The 16,176-nt window shown below is 34.4% G+C and overlaps 1 protein-coding gene across 1 annotated transcript in view; it reads right to left on the bottom strand.

The window, feature by feature from the left end:
* Window positions 1-6,722: 6,722 nt before the first annotated feature.
* The window catches only part of LOC141843099 (ADP-ribosylation factor GTPase-activating protein AGD2-like), a 39,661-nt gene continuing 30,207 nt past the window's right edge, over window positions 6,723-16,176 (bottom strand). The window contains exons 13-19 of the mRNA XM_074731128.1: window positions 12,186-12,311; window positions 11,965-12,051; window positions 11,430-11,684; window positions 9,904-10,025; window positions 9,687-9,777; window positions 7,562-8,016; window positions 6,723-7,147 (exon numbers count right to left, since the gene is read on the bottom strand). Coding sequence (XP_074587229.1) covers window positions 7,036-7,147; window positions 7,562-8,016; window positions 9,687-9,777; window positions 9,904-10,025; window positions 11,430-11,684; window positions 11,965-12,051; window positions 12,186-12,311 — 1,248 coding nt within the window. The 3' untranslated portion in view covers window positions 6,723-7,035. The remainder of the gene's footprint in view (window positions 7,148-7,561; window positions 8,017-9,686; window positions 9,778-9,903; window positions 10,026-11,429; window positions 11,685-11,964; window positions 12,052-12,185; window positions 12,312-16,176) is intronic.

The following is a 16,176-nucleotide window of genomic DNA, read 5'->3' as shown; positions in this document are numbered from 1 at the left end:
ACTAAGGCTTGTTTGTGTTTTGTATGACTATCTTGCAGAAACTTGGAGTTGGAACCATGACTAAAGACCAGACATGGATATGGGTGATCAAAAGTTTCCGATTGACCTAAAAAATTTTAGTCGACCTAAAAAGTTCTAGTCGACCTAAATCGACTAATAAAAGGTTCAGTCGATCAAAAAAACTTGATAATGATGAGATCACAATGCTTAGTCCAGATTGTGAGGAACTCAATCGTGGGATCAAATTTGACCAAGTTCGATCGATCAACAAAGTTTATAGGTTGTTCAAATGAAGCTTATAAAAGAAACTTCAAGTACAATCAGAAGTACAAACCTCTCTTAATTATATTCTTCTATGCTCGAAAATTACCAAGATATTCTACGCGTGCGATCTATGAAGGTCCATGATGAGTGCCGACGTGCTAAGGACTTCTAGAGGAGATCTACATGTGTTTATTTTCTTCTTACTTATAGTTCTATTTTTATTATTTTGTGCTTGTATTAGTTTGAACTTGTAAGTGATTTCTCCATCTTCGGAAGATTTCTAGAAAAAAAAAGTTAGTGGGCAAACATTTTCTGTACATAGGCCTTGGACTACCTTGGGGGAGTTGGGGACCAAGTAAATTTGGTGCGTTCTCTTCTAGTCTGATAGAAAAGAATGAACTCAAAGAATCAAGTATGAAAGCGAGATGCGTTATTCCCCCCTCTAGCACATCCAATGATCCTACAGTTCACCTAAAGATTTTAGGGTTGAACTCTCCCCCTTAACCTTATAGATATGCCCAAAGCAAGATCAACTTACAGAAGACTCTCCTAGGCCTTAGTGATTCACCTAAAGACTCTCCTCGGCTTTAGACTTAACCCTTCACAATAGGTTTGGTTGTGTTGAATTAATTTTTAACTATAACAATTACCTTTTTCCAAGTAGGTTCCACACATATTCATTTGAGATCCCATTTTAAAATCTACTTGGGCCCTAAGTCATTAGTGGGTCTCATCAAGGCCTTTGCAGTATGCCTACAACTAGGCCTTTGCAGTACACTAGCTTTGCTATTTTCTAGTCCAAGCCCTCTTCGCTTAAACGACCACCTCTAATGGTCGACTTCTTTTCCCTCTATATTTGCTATTAGTGGCCAACCTCTCTAGCTTGGTCTTTGTTCCCTTCTAACCTACTATTAGGGAAAAGATCTTTAACAATTGACCTCTCTAACTCGCTCTTGCCCTTTCAACTCCATCATCAATGAAAGTTCTCCTCTAGCTCCTCTCCAATTTGGCTCTTTTCACTCTAGCTACTCAGGCCCACTTCGACATCTTACTAACCTAAATACCCTAATTGAGTTTTGTATACCATGATTAAACTTGAAATGGAAGATTAGCGATTCCACCAATATCAACTCCACCTTAGGTTAGCAAGGCATGCCTACATAGTCCTAATCCAAGTTTTCATATCACTCATGAGTTTAAAGACGCCGGGCTAAAGTGTTCACCTCTTAAACTAGGTTAGCACAATGACACTTAAGAAGGTTGACCACTTGGACTAGGTCGACACTCTAAAAAAAAAAGATAGCCTCTTGGACCAGGTCAACTGGAGATATTCCTTCCTCAGCAAGTCTATCCTGCACTGACCTTTTGGACCAAGTCAACTAGGGAAATTCCTTTTTCTTTTTGGAAGTGGTTAAGTGGTTCTTATTTTCTCATATATTTTGCCAAGATCTCCATAGGTTAGGTATAAAAGAAGTAGTTAGGTGGTTTCTATTTTCTTGGAGATTTGGTTGAGATCTCCGCGAATTGGGTATAATGGCAAAGAGGTTAGATGGTCCCTATTGTAGGATCAATCTATGTGACTAGAGAGTAGGTGAATAATGTGTTTATCTTATCTTTGAATTTTCATCGATTTCATGCGCATATACAACATGTTAGTTTACATATTAGAAATATGATAAATAAACACAATAAGACAAATAAGAGTACACAAACTAATCTCTTTTACATGGTTTAGAACTTCCATATTCTTACTCCATGGCCTAAAATTAACTATTAATGAGTTACTCCGAAAATCTTGCTAACTTTCTCCTCTTTGAATTCCTTACGGAGATAAATCACAAGTACTCATTCTTAAAGGAATGCATTCAAATATAAAAGATACAAGTAAATAGAATAATAATGATGTAATAAATAAAAGATCACATAGATCTTGATTGCTTGATCATTATGGTTTCTGTTTGTTCTTTAAATATCCTAGAATGCGGCAACACTCATCCTAGGAGTAAACACATGACTGAAATAATAAAGTTTCAACGCATAGTCGATTGATATTTCTGAATCAGTTGATAATTATATGATCACATTAGTAGTCTAATTTTAAAAATACATAAATAATTTTATAAATTTTAAAAAATTAAGAAAATTCAATCAACATTACTTATGTCAATGATTAGGAGTGGAAAATAATTTTATAAAAAAATACTCATTTTTAATGATAGATACAAAGTTAGAAACTATTAAAAATATCAATATTTCACATTAATTTTGTATCAAAACTATCAATGATTATTTTTATCAGTCGACAGAGAATAGTTCAAGTTTTTAAAAAACCATTTAAAGATTTTTTTTCAAAATTATTTATAATTATAATTATGCTTTATGGGGTAAATATACATGATTTGTATATTATGTTTTCCTATTTTTTTGATAGAGTAGAGATTGTGATTGAACTCAACTATAGAAATTTACTGTTGCATTCTCAAACTTGCAATGTTAACCTAGGTTTATCTTGTAGTTCATTTCCATGTTACTGTTTCTTATCAGTTAGTGTCCGATGATTCTAAGTTAGGTTAGGTAGCTTGTTTCGAATTGCAAGAGTTAAATCACATTCATAGTTAGGTTACGAAAAGTCCTATTCAATGAATGCTTTTTAACTTTTGTGTTTCCTACCTAGTTCAGTAATCACATCATAAAAATAGAGAAAAACTGAATCTCGAAGTTATCAGCATTGTTGTAGTCTTCGTGAGACAACCTGAGTCTTTCTTTATTGACCACTTAGCTTAGAGGAGATTTTAGGAATTTTGTTTAAAATTATGTCACAACATTATAGTTTATCAGAGAGCTCATGACTCAATGAGGTTGAGCGGTTAATTATGATGATTTGGCATAGGTAAGGAAACAAGCTCAATGGCTTAGAGGTCTATGGCGATCAAAGAAGATTACATGACGTGACCAAGGAACCGTAGCATCAAAGCACTGAGGTAGTGTTGGAGTAGCTCATCAAAATGACTTAGTGGCAACAAGTTGATAGTTTGGTGGCTTAAAGTTGATAGAGACTAGAGAAAGTTACACAAGATAACCAAGGTATAATAGGATGAGAAATATTGAGGGAAACATTGATGAGAGTCGGTGGAGGCCCACTACATAGGTGAAACATGAAGGATAGTAGATGGAGTGAGCCAAGAGTCAGATGCAACCAAAGGATGAGTAACTTGACAAGAGACAAATGGGGGGCAAAGTCAAGCTATGAAGGTAAGACTATAATATTGAGTTATAAGTATTGAGTGACTTATATGCATGGGGCGAGAATACAACTCAATATAGGTGCGAGACTCAATCGTTAGGATGATTAGAGTAAGGGTCTGAGTTGATGAAGAGTTGAGTCGACTAAGTGCTCGACTCAGGTTAAGGAGCCAACAAACAAAATATTTCAGTATGTGACTTAGTTGAGTATGTAACTGTTATACTTGAGAGGTGTCCTAAGACAATCACCTTACTGTTGTACTATTTATTAAATAAATAAAAATTTACTATTTAAGTGCATATTTTTCATGTGTTTGATTGGATCTTAAACTTATTTATTGAATGTCGGCAATACAATTCATAGCATGAAGAATTTATGATTGGATCACAACTAATGAACATCTCTACATGTGTAATTATGAATGTATTGAAATTATCCCTAGTCGATGAATTGATAAACATGGATGTTATCGATTTTGTTGAGACTAGTATATTTTAAACTCTTTCGTTTGTTAAATAGTTGTTTTCACTAGCTGGAAACATTAAATGTTGAGAGTTAAATGTGGATACTAGTTAAAGATAACTAATTTATTGGAGTGACCTGCCATGAGACTTTATATGGTTCTATACATATGCCAATGAAGATCTAAGTGTAGCTTAAGTGCGAGTTTCCTTTGACTTGCGGTATTCAAGTCACCTTGATCATGGAGGCTTATACTTTGACATCTTAAGCAAACATCTCTAAGAAGGTGTGGACCTAGAATGATTGGGTATAAGTCGAAGTGTTTGAAGGTGTTTGAATAACTCATAGAGGATTCACCGCTCCTTGTAAAGAGAGACGTATACCCTATGGTCACTTGTTAAGATTGTTACTGAAAGTCTTTGTCAAAATATCACATGTCAAGAGTACGACACTCTTGGACACATGTACAATTAACTTGAATCCACAGGACAAGAAAGCAAATTTTGTTTAACCTGTGACGTAGTCAGCCTAGTGGGGATTGACACATATAAATCATGTCCTGAACTAAGTAGGTATAAGACGGTGAAAGAAATGAGACATAATTTATTGAAACAACTGAAGGGTTTAGAAATAGTTTTGGAATAAATCGTTGATTTTTCAATCAATTGGAGATCATGATGTACTACTAAGTGTCACTCATGATCATTCCATAATAAATGGTTAATTACGGACAACTAACATAATTGGGAACATATTAAGTCACACGCACTACAAGTTTCTCTGAAGGACTTAAAATGAGTTTGAGAATTGGATTCTCAGAACCAAAGAAATAAAGTATAGTTGGACCGGATAAAGGTAAAAATGATGGACTTCGTCTTATGAAGATAAAATGAACTAAATTAGTTTGGTATTTGATGGAAGAGATTTTGGTATATCAGAAGTGATGATGGGATGCGTCTTATGAAGACGAAATGAACAAAAATGAGTCAACTTGGTTTGATTTGAACCAAACTCAAGTTAATCGGTATATAGGTTCTGGTTGGATTTTCATTTGACCTAAAATCCAATAAAATATTGTATAAGATATGATATCAGTCACAACACAATCATATCCTAAGTGATCGGGCTCGATCATGGATTTTCATGTTCGACGAGAGGGTTTGAGTTATCTATATATATGAAAACGTGTAGGAATTTAATTGAAATACATATGGAGACTTGGCGTGATCAAAGTTAAAGATTGACTCAATGACTTCTTGAGATGTATTGAAATTAGAGAAGAATACTATAAGACATATGAGGAACCATAAAATGAGAGGCATCCAAGTGCAACTCAACAAGAGGCAAACTACATAGTGAAGAGTAAAGGATAACATGTGCAGCAAGCCAAGGGAGATGACCTCATAGGAGAAGAAGAGTTGCAAGTTAAAACTCTTAAATTAGTTGGGTTGAGAAAATTTTATTTGGGAGAGGATAGTGAGACTTAATTATCAAGGTAGTAGTTGACGACCCAATTGACTAAATGGTAGGCCGGCACTAAAATGAAAACTTAATTATCAAAATGGCAATTAGAAAACTTAATTATCAAAATGGTAATAGTTGACGAACCAATTGACTAAATGATAAAATTTAATCAATTGATAGTTGAGTCAACTTAAATTGATCGGCCAACAAATAATTATGTTGCAATCGAGTAGACCAAGCAGTCACCAGACTGGAGTCAATCGTTTGATGGCATAATCCATTCAATCGATGACTCAAATCAAAGATTGATCTAATAAAATAAAGTCTTAATCTTTCAAGCGAACCACCATCCACCATGATCAAAGTCTAGTTTTCCACTTGATGACTGATGGAAAATTTCCATAGGATCAAATCGATCACCCTCAAGATTAATCAGTATAAGTTGGATACCTAGATTTTCCAAGTTCTGGGAGTCAATCGATGGCATAATCCATTCAATCGATGACTCAAACAAAGATTGATCTAATAAAATAAAGTCTTAATCTTTCAAGCGAACCACCATCCACCATGATCAAAGTCTAGTTTTCCCTTCCTGCGTCGTGATTTTCTCGAAGATTCATGGAACCAACTGTGTGGGGCCACTAAGGTGGCGGATTTCACCTTTTACAGAAAAAAAAATCTAGTTTTCCACTTGATGGCTGATGAAAAATTTCCATAGGATCATATCGATCACCCTCAAGATTAATCAGCATAAGTTGGATACCTATATTTTCCAAGTTCTGGGATGCAAAAATGTCCTGCAGAGAATTTGATAAGCATGATAAATGTGACTAAAGAAGGAAAGGCTACTGTGAAACTGAATGTATAGCAAAAGCTTGTGGCAAGTTAGTCATCATAACTTGCTTGCCAATAAACATGCACTTTGAACTCACATCAATGGGACAAGACTAGAATATATGCATGTGCCAAGGGATCTTCACTTGCCCTCATCTTCATTGTTGCCCATTGCTCAGCTAAGTATACTTCATTCAGCCTCAAAGAGAAATATTGTTTTGGATATCCAACATGTTACAGACCCTCAAAGATTGATGCAAGTGCTAGGTAGAATGCCACAATGTTTTCAAGAATCAAGATTTTCTCTCTTCTTTTTTTCTAATTAATTAAATTTTTTGCAAGAACAGGAACATTCCTGAACCGATGATATTGTACATATCAGATTATGTGATTTGTTCACCAAATGCTAACTCAAATGAATAACTTTCTGGAGTAAATACAAAAGAACTGCCAATTAAGGACAAACAATACCAATTTCTTTTCACATCTGATCATATGGAAGTTTAATACAGGGCAAGAAGATCCGGTCATGTTCACAATAGTAAATGTATAATTGAATAAAGTTTGAGAGGCATCATGTGATATGGATAAAACCTATGAGCAGGAAATGCCAAATTAACATCAGCAGATAATATTTTATCATAAATAGTGAGACTAAGCAATGATTGATGGTAGGAAAGATAAAACTGCTATACTAGTCTCCAACATGAGTAGATGACCAATGAGAATGAGCAATCCAAAGATCCCCAAAGAATTCGGCTATTTCACTACCGGCCAGCAAGCAAAATAAATAGTTCTTCATCAGCAATTGCTCCAAGCTCCATTGCTCTTTCTAAGGCAGTGATTTCACCACCATCTTTAATGGATGTTATTGCACCCCTGCGCATGAACAAATTACTTAACTGACTTACATTTAGAACAAGAAATAATGAACGATCATGCCAGATAAAAATAAGACAATTTTTTAATGATTAGCTCTTGGGAATTTTGACAGGAGAGGGTTCCACTATTTCAAAGAGTTGCAATATAATTTTGCATCAACTGCCACAAAGCAGTGTAGATAACCAGATAATTTTATTTTGGTCTGACTACAATATGTCCTCACACTATGTTGAATGTGAAAAGAATCACCATTCAGGGTGGGAGCGACAAGCTTTGCACTATACAGATTTGAACGCAAATAGTATTTAGCGAACATGTACGACAGAAATATCACTACAGGAGAAAAAACACCAGAAATTTTAACCTTTTGGATGAACTTCACATCATTAGAGCATATGCCCATACTCGTACCTTCTAATTAGATATTTGGCAAGAGAATCATTCTTCAGGGAAATACAGCGATGAAGAGGTGTCCTTCCATGAATGTCCTGGAAATTAATGTCAGCACCAAACTGTAGCAGGAGTTCCACCATAACAGGATCACCGACATGACAGGCTAAATGCAATAGGGAACAACCTTGGAAACAACTATCGGCTTCACCAGACTCATTAATTTTCTGGCATAGTGCAGGATCCAATTGTTTTGTGCCTGCAGTAACATTGTTCTCATGTGTTGGAGTATCCACAGTGTGATGAAGCTCATTGTTCACCTCATCATAGTTAGAGTTAGGACAGGCATTTGATGCCACAAGGAGGCCATATGCCATTTTAACATTTTTAGTTTTGACTGCTTCCCACATTTGAATATTAACAAAAGAAGGATCAGATTGGATACTTTCTCTGACTATCAGAGATTTGTCCACATACTGCAAGCAAATAGGTAGAGGATGAGATGTTCAGTGAGCAAATGAGAAAATTAGAGCAAAGATAAGATAGCTTAAAACTCTATTTAGTTAATCATAAGCTGCAAAATTTACATCATACCAAAGGGCAACCCGGTGCACAAAACTCCCATTAGTGCGGGATCTAAGGGATCATATCACATTGGATTTATTGTATGCAATTTTATTTTGCTTTTTGTAAGAGATTGTTTCTGCAATTCGAACCTGTGACCTCAAGGTCATACGATAGCAATTTTACCATTGCAAAATCTAAGTCATACTATCGTAGGAAAATGTTTTTGAAGTCACATGTTGCCACATGTTTCTAATAACCTACATAGTATTATCTCTTTTAATGTTTAAGAAACCTTTCATTCCTCCAGAAAATATTATCTTGGTGACACAATTTGCAACAAAGGTTAAATTATGTTCTTGTCTAGAACAGTTAATAGAATAAATCAGACTGTCAAAGTGATGCAACATGACAGATCAAAATATTTTACAAATAATTGATACCACTTGATGGGGTACAAGTGGATTAAAAGTCACACAGAACAAATAGAAGAAATTTTATTATAGAAAGATAGCATAAAAGATTGAGGTCCCTTTTAAAGACTTTAATCCAAATAAAATTGAAATAAATTAAAAATATTATAGGAAAGAAATAATCCTATATTTAAAGAACTCAGTCAAAATAGAAAATAAACCAATTTACAAACTAAAAAATAAATCAAATTAAAACAACTTCCACCAAAACTTTCTTATAATACAAAAATAAAACAATTACCAATATTGATAATTTTCATGTAAAGATCAAAAACTACCAAAATAAACTGTTACATATCTAAAATCATCTGAAAAATTAAATTCCTAGTTAGCATTATGAAAAGTGACTATGCTTCCTAAAGATTTAGCCCTTTGCATATGGTGATTGTTCATATTTCTTAGGTAAAACAATATTCATTAATTTAAATAATCTAACTGGTTAATTAACTTTGCATAAAACAGGTTTTAGAGTATCCAAACTGCATAGTGTACTGTATTCATTAACCTCTAAAGAACACTAAACACTCCTTTAATGCTACAACATATACCAGCACCCCATGAATGATCCCTCTTATAACCAGATTACTTGAAATAAATGTAACAAAAATAAGACAATGCTATTGCTTTGAAAAATATAAATAAAATCAGTGGCTTCACAATGATAATAGCTAACTTCTACAAATAGGCATCTAGTTAGAATGCCATCTTCTCTCTTGGTACTTCTTTCATCTTCTCCCACTTGGTAATCAAAATTATTTACTAAAGCAGTCATTTTCTATCATATATTTTCAAGTTTGCTAAGAAAAGGAAGCTCAGATTATTGTTTTTCTTCAAAGCCCACCAATTAGCATGGTGGTAGAGGCAGTGGTCTTGTGGCATAATCCTTCGGATCGATCCCCTTACAGGGCCTCCAATTTCTTTTACTTTTTATAGAAAAAAGCCGATATTAGATTTCAATTAAAAGAACTATGGTGGAAAATGATTTGCAAAAGCAACATATATGCTCAATATAAGTACAGACATTTATTGAGTATTAACATCCATAATGTTTCAATCCAGCAATAGATGTCATGAAATGATGAACAATGAGTTGTGCCCATTAGCATTACCTTTGAATGAATGTATTTTTCTTTTATCAAAAGAATATCCTTGGATGTGGGCTTTTTGATACATGGTACATCTACGATATGGTCATCGATTCTGCATGAAGCATTTGAAAACTATGAAACCAAGATATCTGAAAGAGAATTTTTACACTCGAATATCTAAAATTGCAAGAGTCAGCAAGACTTGGAATAGGAAAATTGCTGTCAAATGATTTCTCACCTTTGATTTTGAGTAAGAAGCAACCCCTCCCAGACAGAATTACAGTAAGCATTACCAAGGGCAGAAAATAGATCTATAATGGTTGGTTCCCAAACCTTAACGTCTAGTGTAAGTGATCTCACCTAAAAACAATAAAACTATCAGTATGCTTGTATAAGTTAACATGTACAGCCAGAGGTTTCATACATCAATATTCTCATATCACTATTAGCACACTACATACAATGTCAGATTACACAACTATTTTAAATTTGTCAAGCCAACAGGAAACAAAAACCTTGATTTCAGCCCATATAGAGTGGGCAATTACTCATGCAACATAAATAAGTTATTTAAACCAAAATTAACCATGAACACTAAATTAAAACTTGCGTTAATTATATGCTTAGATAGGCAAAGAATGCAATATAACTATATTATTTATGTAAATATTTGGATAAATCCACTAGAACATATTATCCATAAATTAGAGATACAGTATCATATTTTGTAGTTGCATCAACAGAATTATACACATTTTTATTGCAATATAGTAAAAAAGTTGATAATCATCATTGTATGTCCTATCTAGTTATCAAACTTAAATGTTACCCTATATAGCCTCATTGCTTCTTGCATCATATGATTCATATCGTAATCTCCTCCATTTGTTCATTCAGACACTCCACTTGTTCGTTTAAATATGGATTGGCAATTTTATAAGCAGCCGAAGAATGAATATTAGAACAAGATTTTTTTGGATGATGGACACTATGCAATGATAGTATGTATTATTTGTTGAATCAGGGGGAATTAGATTGAAATGAAAAAAAAACAATATTTTAACAAAACAGTTTCTTCTCCTTTGTGTAGGCATCATTAATCTAGTTTGCTTACTAGTTTGGTGTAGAATGGTCTAGAAAATCAATCAAACAATAGCGACAATATCAATTGCAAGCTTTCGTCCCATGGAAGGAAAGAAAGACCAAAATAATCATGTAATGAGGAAACACGAGTACTTGTAGTCCTCCGCAATATTGGTACTACAATTGAACCACTTCTGCTCACACTAGTTGTGTCATAACTATGACGCAATTGTTGCACCACTTCCATATTCAGTTCAAGAGGCACAAAGAGTGGGTAAAAGTTTTTGATCATTTGGGATATAATTGTCATAACCTTTAAATTTATCATAAATGGGTTACTCAGAAGCTCGTTAATAAAAAATTTCACATTGTTATTATTATTGTTGTTAATATTTAAACTTTTTTGCATCAAGTTTCTCCATCGCACAATAGATTTCTTAAGGGACTTATAGGCAATTTAAAACATCTCAATATCTACCATCAAGATGTTGCTTAAGGAGTGTGACCCATCCCTACGTTCAATCATATTATAATGTAAAGGCTAATAATTAAATAATCTAGCATCACCAGTGCAACTATAGATTTCGACCTAATAAAACCCAAAACATACTGGCAGATCAAGTAAAAATAAGAACTGAGATATTCAAAATGAAGACAGCTAATAAGTTGAGGGTTTAGCACCTTGGAAATGTGGACACCGAGGTTCCTGTGAACTCCAGAGCATTCTATGCAAACAAGAATTCCCAGATTTAAAGATGCCCATTGAGGCTCAGGAGCACCGCATTCAGCACAGGCATCATTCCCAGGAATATCTTGTAGGACCTTGGAAATATTACCAAATCCTCTTGTATTCATGCACTCCACTAGCTGTTTAGCATCAGCACCATTTGAACCAGCGGAATTTTGATTCTCCGTATCCAAACTTCCAAAAGAAAGCTACCTCATGATGACACAAGAATTTCAATAAGAAAATCAGAATAACTAACTGCAATTTGTCAGTCTTTTTCTATAGGAAAATGTAATGACCCAATTATAATATGCTAAACCATTGTGTCTGATGAATATCATCCCAACTTGTCACTTGTGAAACTTTTGGTGACAAACTACTTAAGTGCCCTAAGAGGACATCCTCAATTCTAATAGAAGTGCTCTTAATCAGTTAGCACTAGAAGCAAAGTAGGAAAGAAACAAAAAAAGAATACTTTTAGGAGATCACCTGTTTAGGAAAAGGAGAATTGAGAAGTGATGCAATAACTCCTGTAATCTTCTCAACCCAGTCCATTCTCTCCATCTCATTTTCAGCCTGCCTTATGGAAGAGAAAATTAAGAAGTACAATAGTGCACCGAAGGAGAAAATGAATCATAAACAACTGACATGATTTAAAAAAAATAAGAAAATGATTTTTGCATACTTTACCAAAGTGAACTTGCATATACCTGCAGTGTGAGTGTCTTCATAGGTGAAATAATTCTGAAGCAAAATCTCATATTGGCCTGCTCTGCATCCATCTTAATGGTTGATGTTTGAAGGTCAACATTATGAAAGTTGAGATTATCATTATCCTGAAAACCAGAATGTTTGTATGAGAATCTACATCTGCTAAAATAGCTGACATTCCATATGGGATCTCTGACATATGAAGCATTAGATAATCCATAGTAAAGTAAATGCATTGACTATGTTTTAATGTACAGTATTGGTTGTATCTGATAAGAACAGAAACAATGTTTCAGGAAAGTTACAAATATTGGTGTGGCAACATTTCAGAAGTGGTACCAAATCAGTAGCAGCATGAGTTACCTTGCCAGATTAATAGCATGTCTTGATCTTCATTAGATGGTGAAAATCAAAAGGTTGGCAAAGAGAGAGACTTGAGAGAGAATTTTATTTGAGAGAAGAACATGAGGAATGTTAAAGTATCTTCATGGCAACATCCGACAACCAAGAATGGATCTCACTTAGCCATTTTTTTATTGTTTCAGATAATGCTTACAGTTAGATACCCAGCTGTTGGCACTGTACTGTCTAATACGGGCAGTACAAAATCATAGTAAGCTCAACATGCCCATGAGTCAATGACTACCTGAAATCCAGTGATCTGCAAGCCAACACTTGGATATACCAGTATCAGTATCTACTGCCTAGGCACGAGATCTGAGTCCATAGTCCAAGCACCATAGAGTATATGCCTTGCTTTATATCAGTCTTTTAAAAATGCAAATTAAATGAGCTAGTAAAATGTTCACAAGATAATTGGATACATCCATGGTTTAAAATCTCGAGTGGTGTCAAGGTTTTAGTTCCGGACCGAAACAATACAGCTTTGGTATTGCATCGTGTCGTGCCGATATAGTTTCGATATTTTTTAAATATAAATATATTAACTAAAAATAGAATATTTAATCTAAATATTTAAAAAATATAAAATAAAATATTTTTAAATATATATAATAAATATATATTAAATAAATGGGATAATTTTATCAGACTTTAATTAAACATATTTAAATTATCTCAAACATAGCTAGGAGTTGATTAAAATTATTAACCTAAGTTATTTATTAAAAACATTATCCTGTTCCGCATGACCGCGCTTGTTGTTGGTCTCGTGTGACACGTCTGTACAGTGTCTCGGTCGGAACCTCGTGTCGGTGCCAGTCCGCGGTGGCGTTTTGCAAACTGATATGACTTACAATCTAATGAAGTTCCCTTATATTGTAGATAAAACTTCTTTAGCAAAGGGAGAGATGGATGACCCAACCTACAATGAGCCTCTCGAAAGGAGAAGAGACACTTGAGCAAGAAAAAGAATTTGAGAGTGGTGTGTCAAGAATGTAGAGACCTCTAGATTCACATCCTTTACTAATAATCTTCTTCGTCATAAGATCCTAAATAAACAATGATCAGGAAAAAATAAATGCAACAGTTAAGATTACAAGTTAGTTGACTGATACAGAGCAAATTAAAGAATAAATTAAGTAAATATAAGTCAGAGGACAGAGGAAGCAAAAGAGTAAAATTGATAGTGCAGACCCAAGAACACAAGATGGAGATCCATTAACTAAAGTATTGGAAAATTAAAAGATCCTGATTGCATAAAATCTGGAAATAATCTTTGCAAATCAGGAAACAATCTTTGAGATCCTAATGGCATAAAATCAGAAAATAATATTTAGGTTTCCTTTCTTTTATTTGTTACTATTTTTCTATATTTTGTATCTTCTATTTATTGATGTAATTTTTAGTTGAAAAAATTTTTAAAAAATAATTACCTTTCTTCCCGATTTTTCTTCATAGTATCAGAGCCCTAGGTTCGATCTAAGGATTTTTCATAGCAAATCAAAATCCATGGAAGAAGGCCTTAATTGGCACCACAAGTGGAGATTCGATGGCGTCAAGAAAAACTACTGTCAACTCGAATTTAAACCCACCAATATCTTTCAATGGTTCGACGGAGGGATCCTCTAACTCACTCCAAGTTAATATTCAATGGTTTAATGGAAATAACTACATGGAATGGTCACAAATTGTGCGCCTGATTTTGGAAGGGAAAGGTAAACTTGGATATGTTACAGGAGAAGTGACCAAAGCAACTGATGAAGACTCAAGATTTAAAGCCTGAAAATTTGAAAAATCGTTGCTTATTGCATTGTTAGTAAATTCCATAAAGCCCCTATCAAAAAGTCGTTTATGTTCCTACCTATAGCCAAAGAGGTGTGAGAGGCAGCTAGAGACACTTATTCAGATTTGGAGAACTCTTCGCAAATTTTTAGCCTAAAATCAAGGCTATGGCATGCGAAACAAGGGGAACGTGATGTGACTTCCTACTACAATGAGTTGATGATGTTGTGGCAAGTACTAGATTTATGCTATGATAATATTTGGAAGTGTGTTGATGATAGTGTTCGTTTTATGAAACAGCAAGAGAATGATCATGTGTTTATGTTCTTGGTGGGACTTAACAAGGATGAAGGGGTCGAATCTTGGGAAAGACACCTCTACCAACAATCTGTGAGGTATTTTCAGAAGTCCGGAGAGAAGAAGCTCGACAAAGTATTATGCTTAACAAATCTTCTTCAGTTTCTACTAACTTAAGTTTGGAAAGTGTTGCCCTTGTTACTAAAGGTTTTCAAGAGGAAGCGAAGAAAGATGGCAAAAGGTTTGACAACCATGGTGCAACCATTGCAAACGCTTGTGGCACATGCGAGAAACATGCTGGAAAATCCATGGGGTTCCAAAAAATTGGAAGAAAAGAACCAAGGGCGAAGGTTGTGCATTTTAGACTACTATCTCAGATCAAGAGGGGTCGTCTACTCCAAGCTTACTTCCTTTCACCAAAGAACAAATAGACCAACTGCATAAGCTCCTAAAGTCTCAAAAACTCCCTTCTTGTTTGATAGCTTAAAAGGGTAATTGCATGACAACAACCTTCCTTAGTATCAATTCTAATCGCACTTGGATCATTGATTTAAGTGCAACTGATCATATGATAGGAATGTCAAACCTTTTCCCTTCATATAGTCCTTGTGTAGGTAACAAAAAAATTAAGATTGCAGATAACTCTCTTTCAGCCATTGCAGGAAAAAGTTTTGTTGTAGTATTATCGATGCTCACTCTAAATGATGTTCTTCATGTTCCCAAATTGTCTTGTAACCTTTTATTTGTATGTAAAGCAGTTCGTGATCAAAATTGTCAAGTTAATTTCTTTTCTTCTCACTGTGTTCCAGGATTTGACCTCGGGGAGAATGATTGACAGTGCTAAATAGAGTGGAGGACTCTACTTCCTTGAGGATGGATCTGAATCAAGAAAACAATCTCAACCAAGAGGTTCCTGCTTTGAATCTATTTCTGTTTCAAACAGTAATATTATGTCATGGCATTTTAGATTAGGACATCCTAGTTTTTGATATTTAAAGCACCTGTTTTCTAAATTGTTTCACAATAAAGATCCATTGTTGTTTCATTGCGATGTCTGTGAAATTGCAAAACACCACTGCATATTTTTCCCTTCACAGCCATACAAGCCATCAAAACCGTTTATCATAATTCACAATGATATTTAGGGTCCTAATAAGATAAGCACTCCCTCTAATAAGAAATGGTTTACCACATTTACTGATGATCATACTCGACTTTGCTAGGTGTACTTATTAAAGGAAAAATCAGAAGTTGAACAAGTTTTTAAACATTTTTTCAATATGGTGCAGACTCAATTTCAAACTAAGATACAAGTTTTCAGAAGTGACAATGGAAAGGAGTATTTTAACATGATCTTAGGAAATTTTTTCCTTGAAAAGGGGATAGTTCATCACAGTTTGTGAATAGATACACCTCAACAAAATGGTATTGTTGAAAGAAAAAATAAACACTTCCTTGAGGTAGCCCAAGCATTGCTTTTTTCAACCAAAGTACTGAGGTATTTATGGG

The sequence above is a fragment of the Curcuma longa genome, chromosome 12 (genome assembly GCF_044706935.1).
Source record: "Curcuma longa cultivar G26 ecotype Majalengka, Jawa Barat chromosome 12, ITB_CL_G26_1.1, whole genome shotgun sequence".
Taxonomy (NCBI): domain Eukaryota; kingdom Viridiplantae; phylum Streptophyta; class Magnoliopsida; order Zingiberales; family Zingiberaceae; genus Curcuma; species Curcuma longa.
This window is presented reverse-complemented; position numbering and strand designations above follow the sequence as displayed.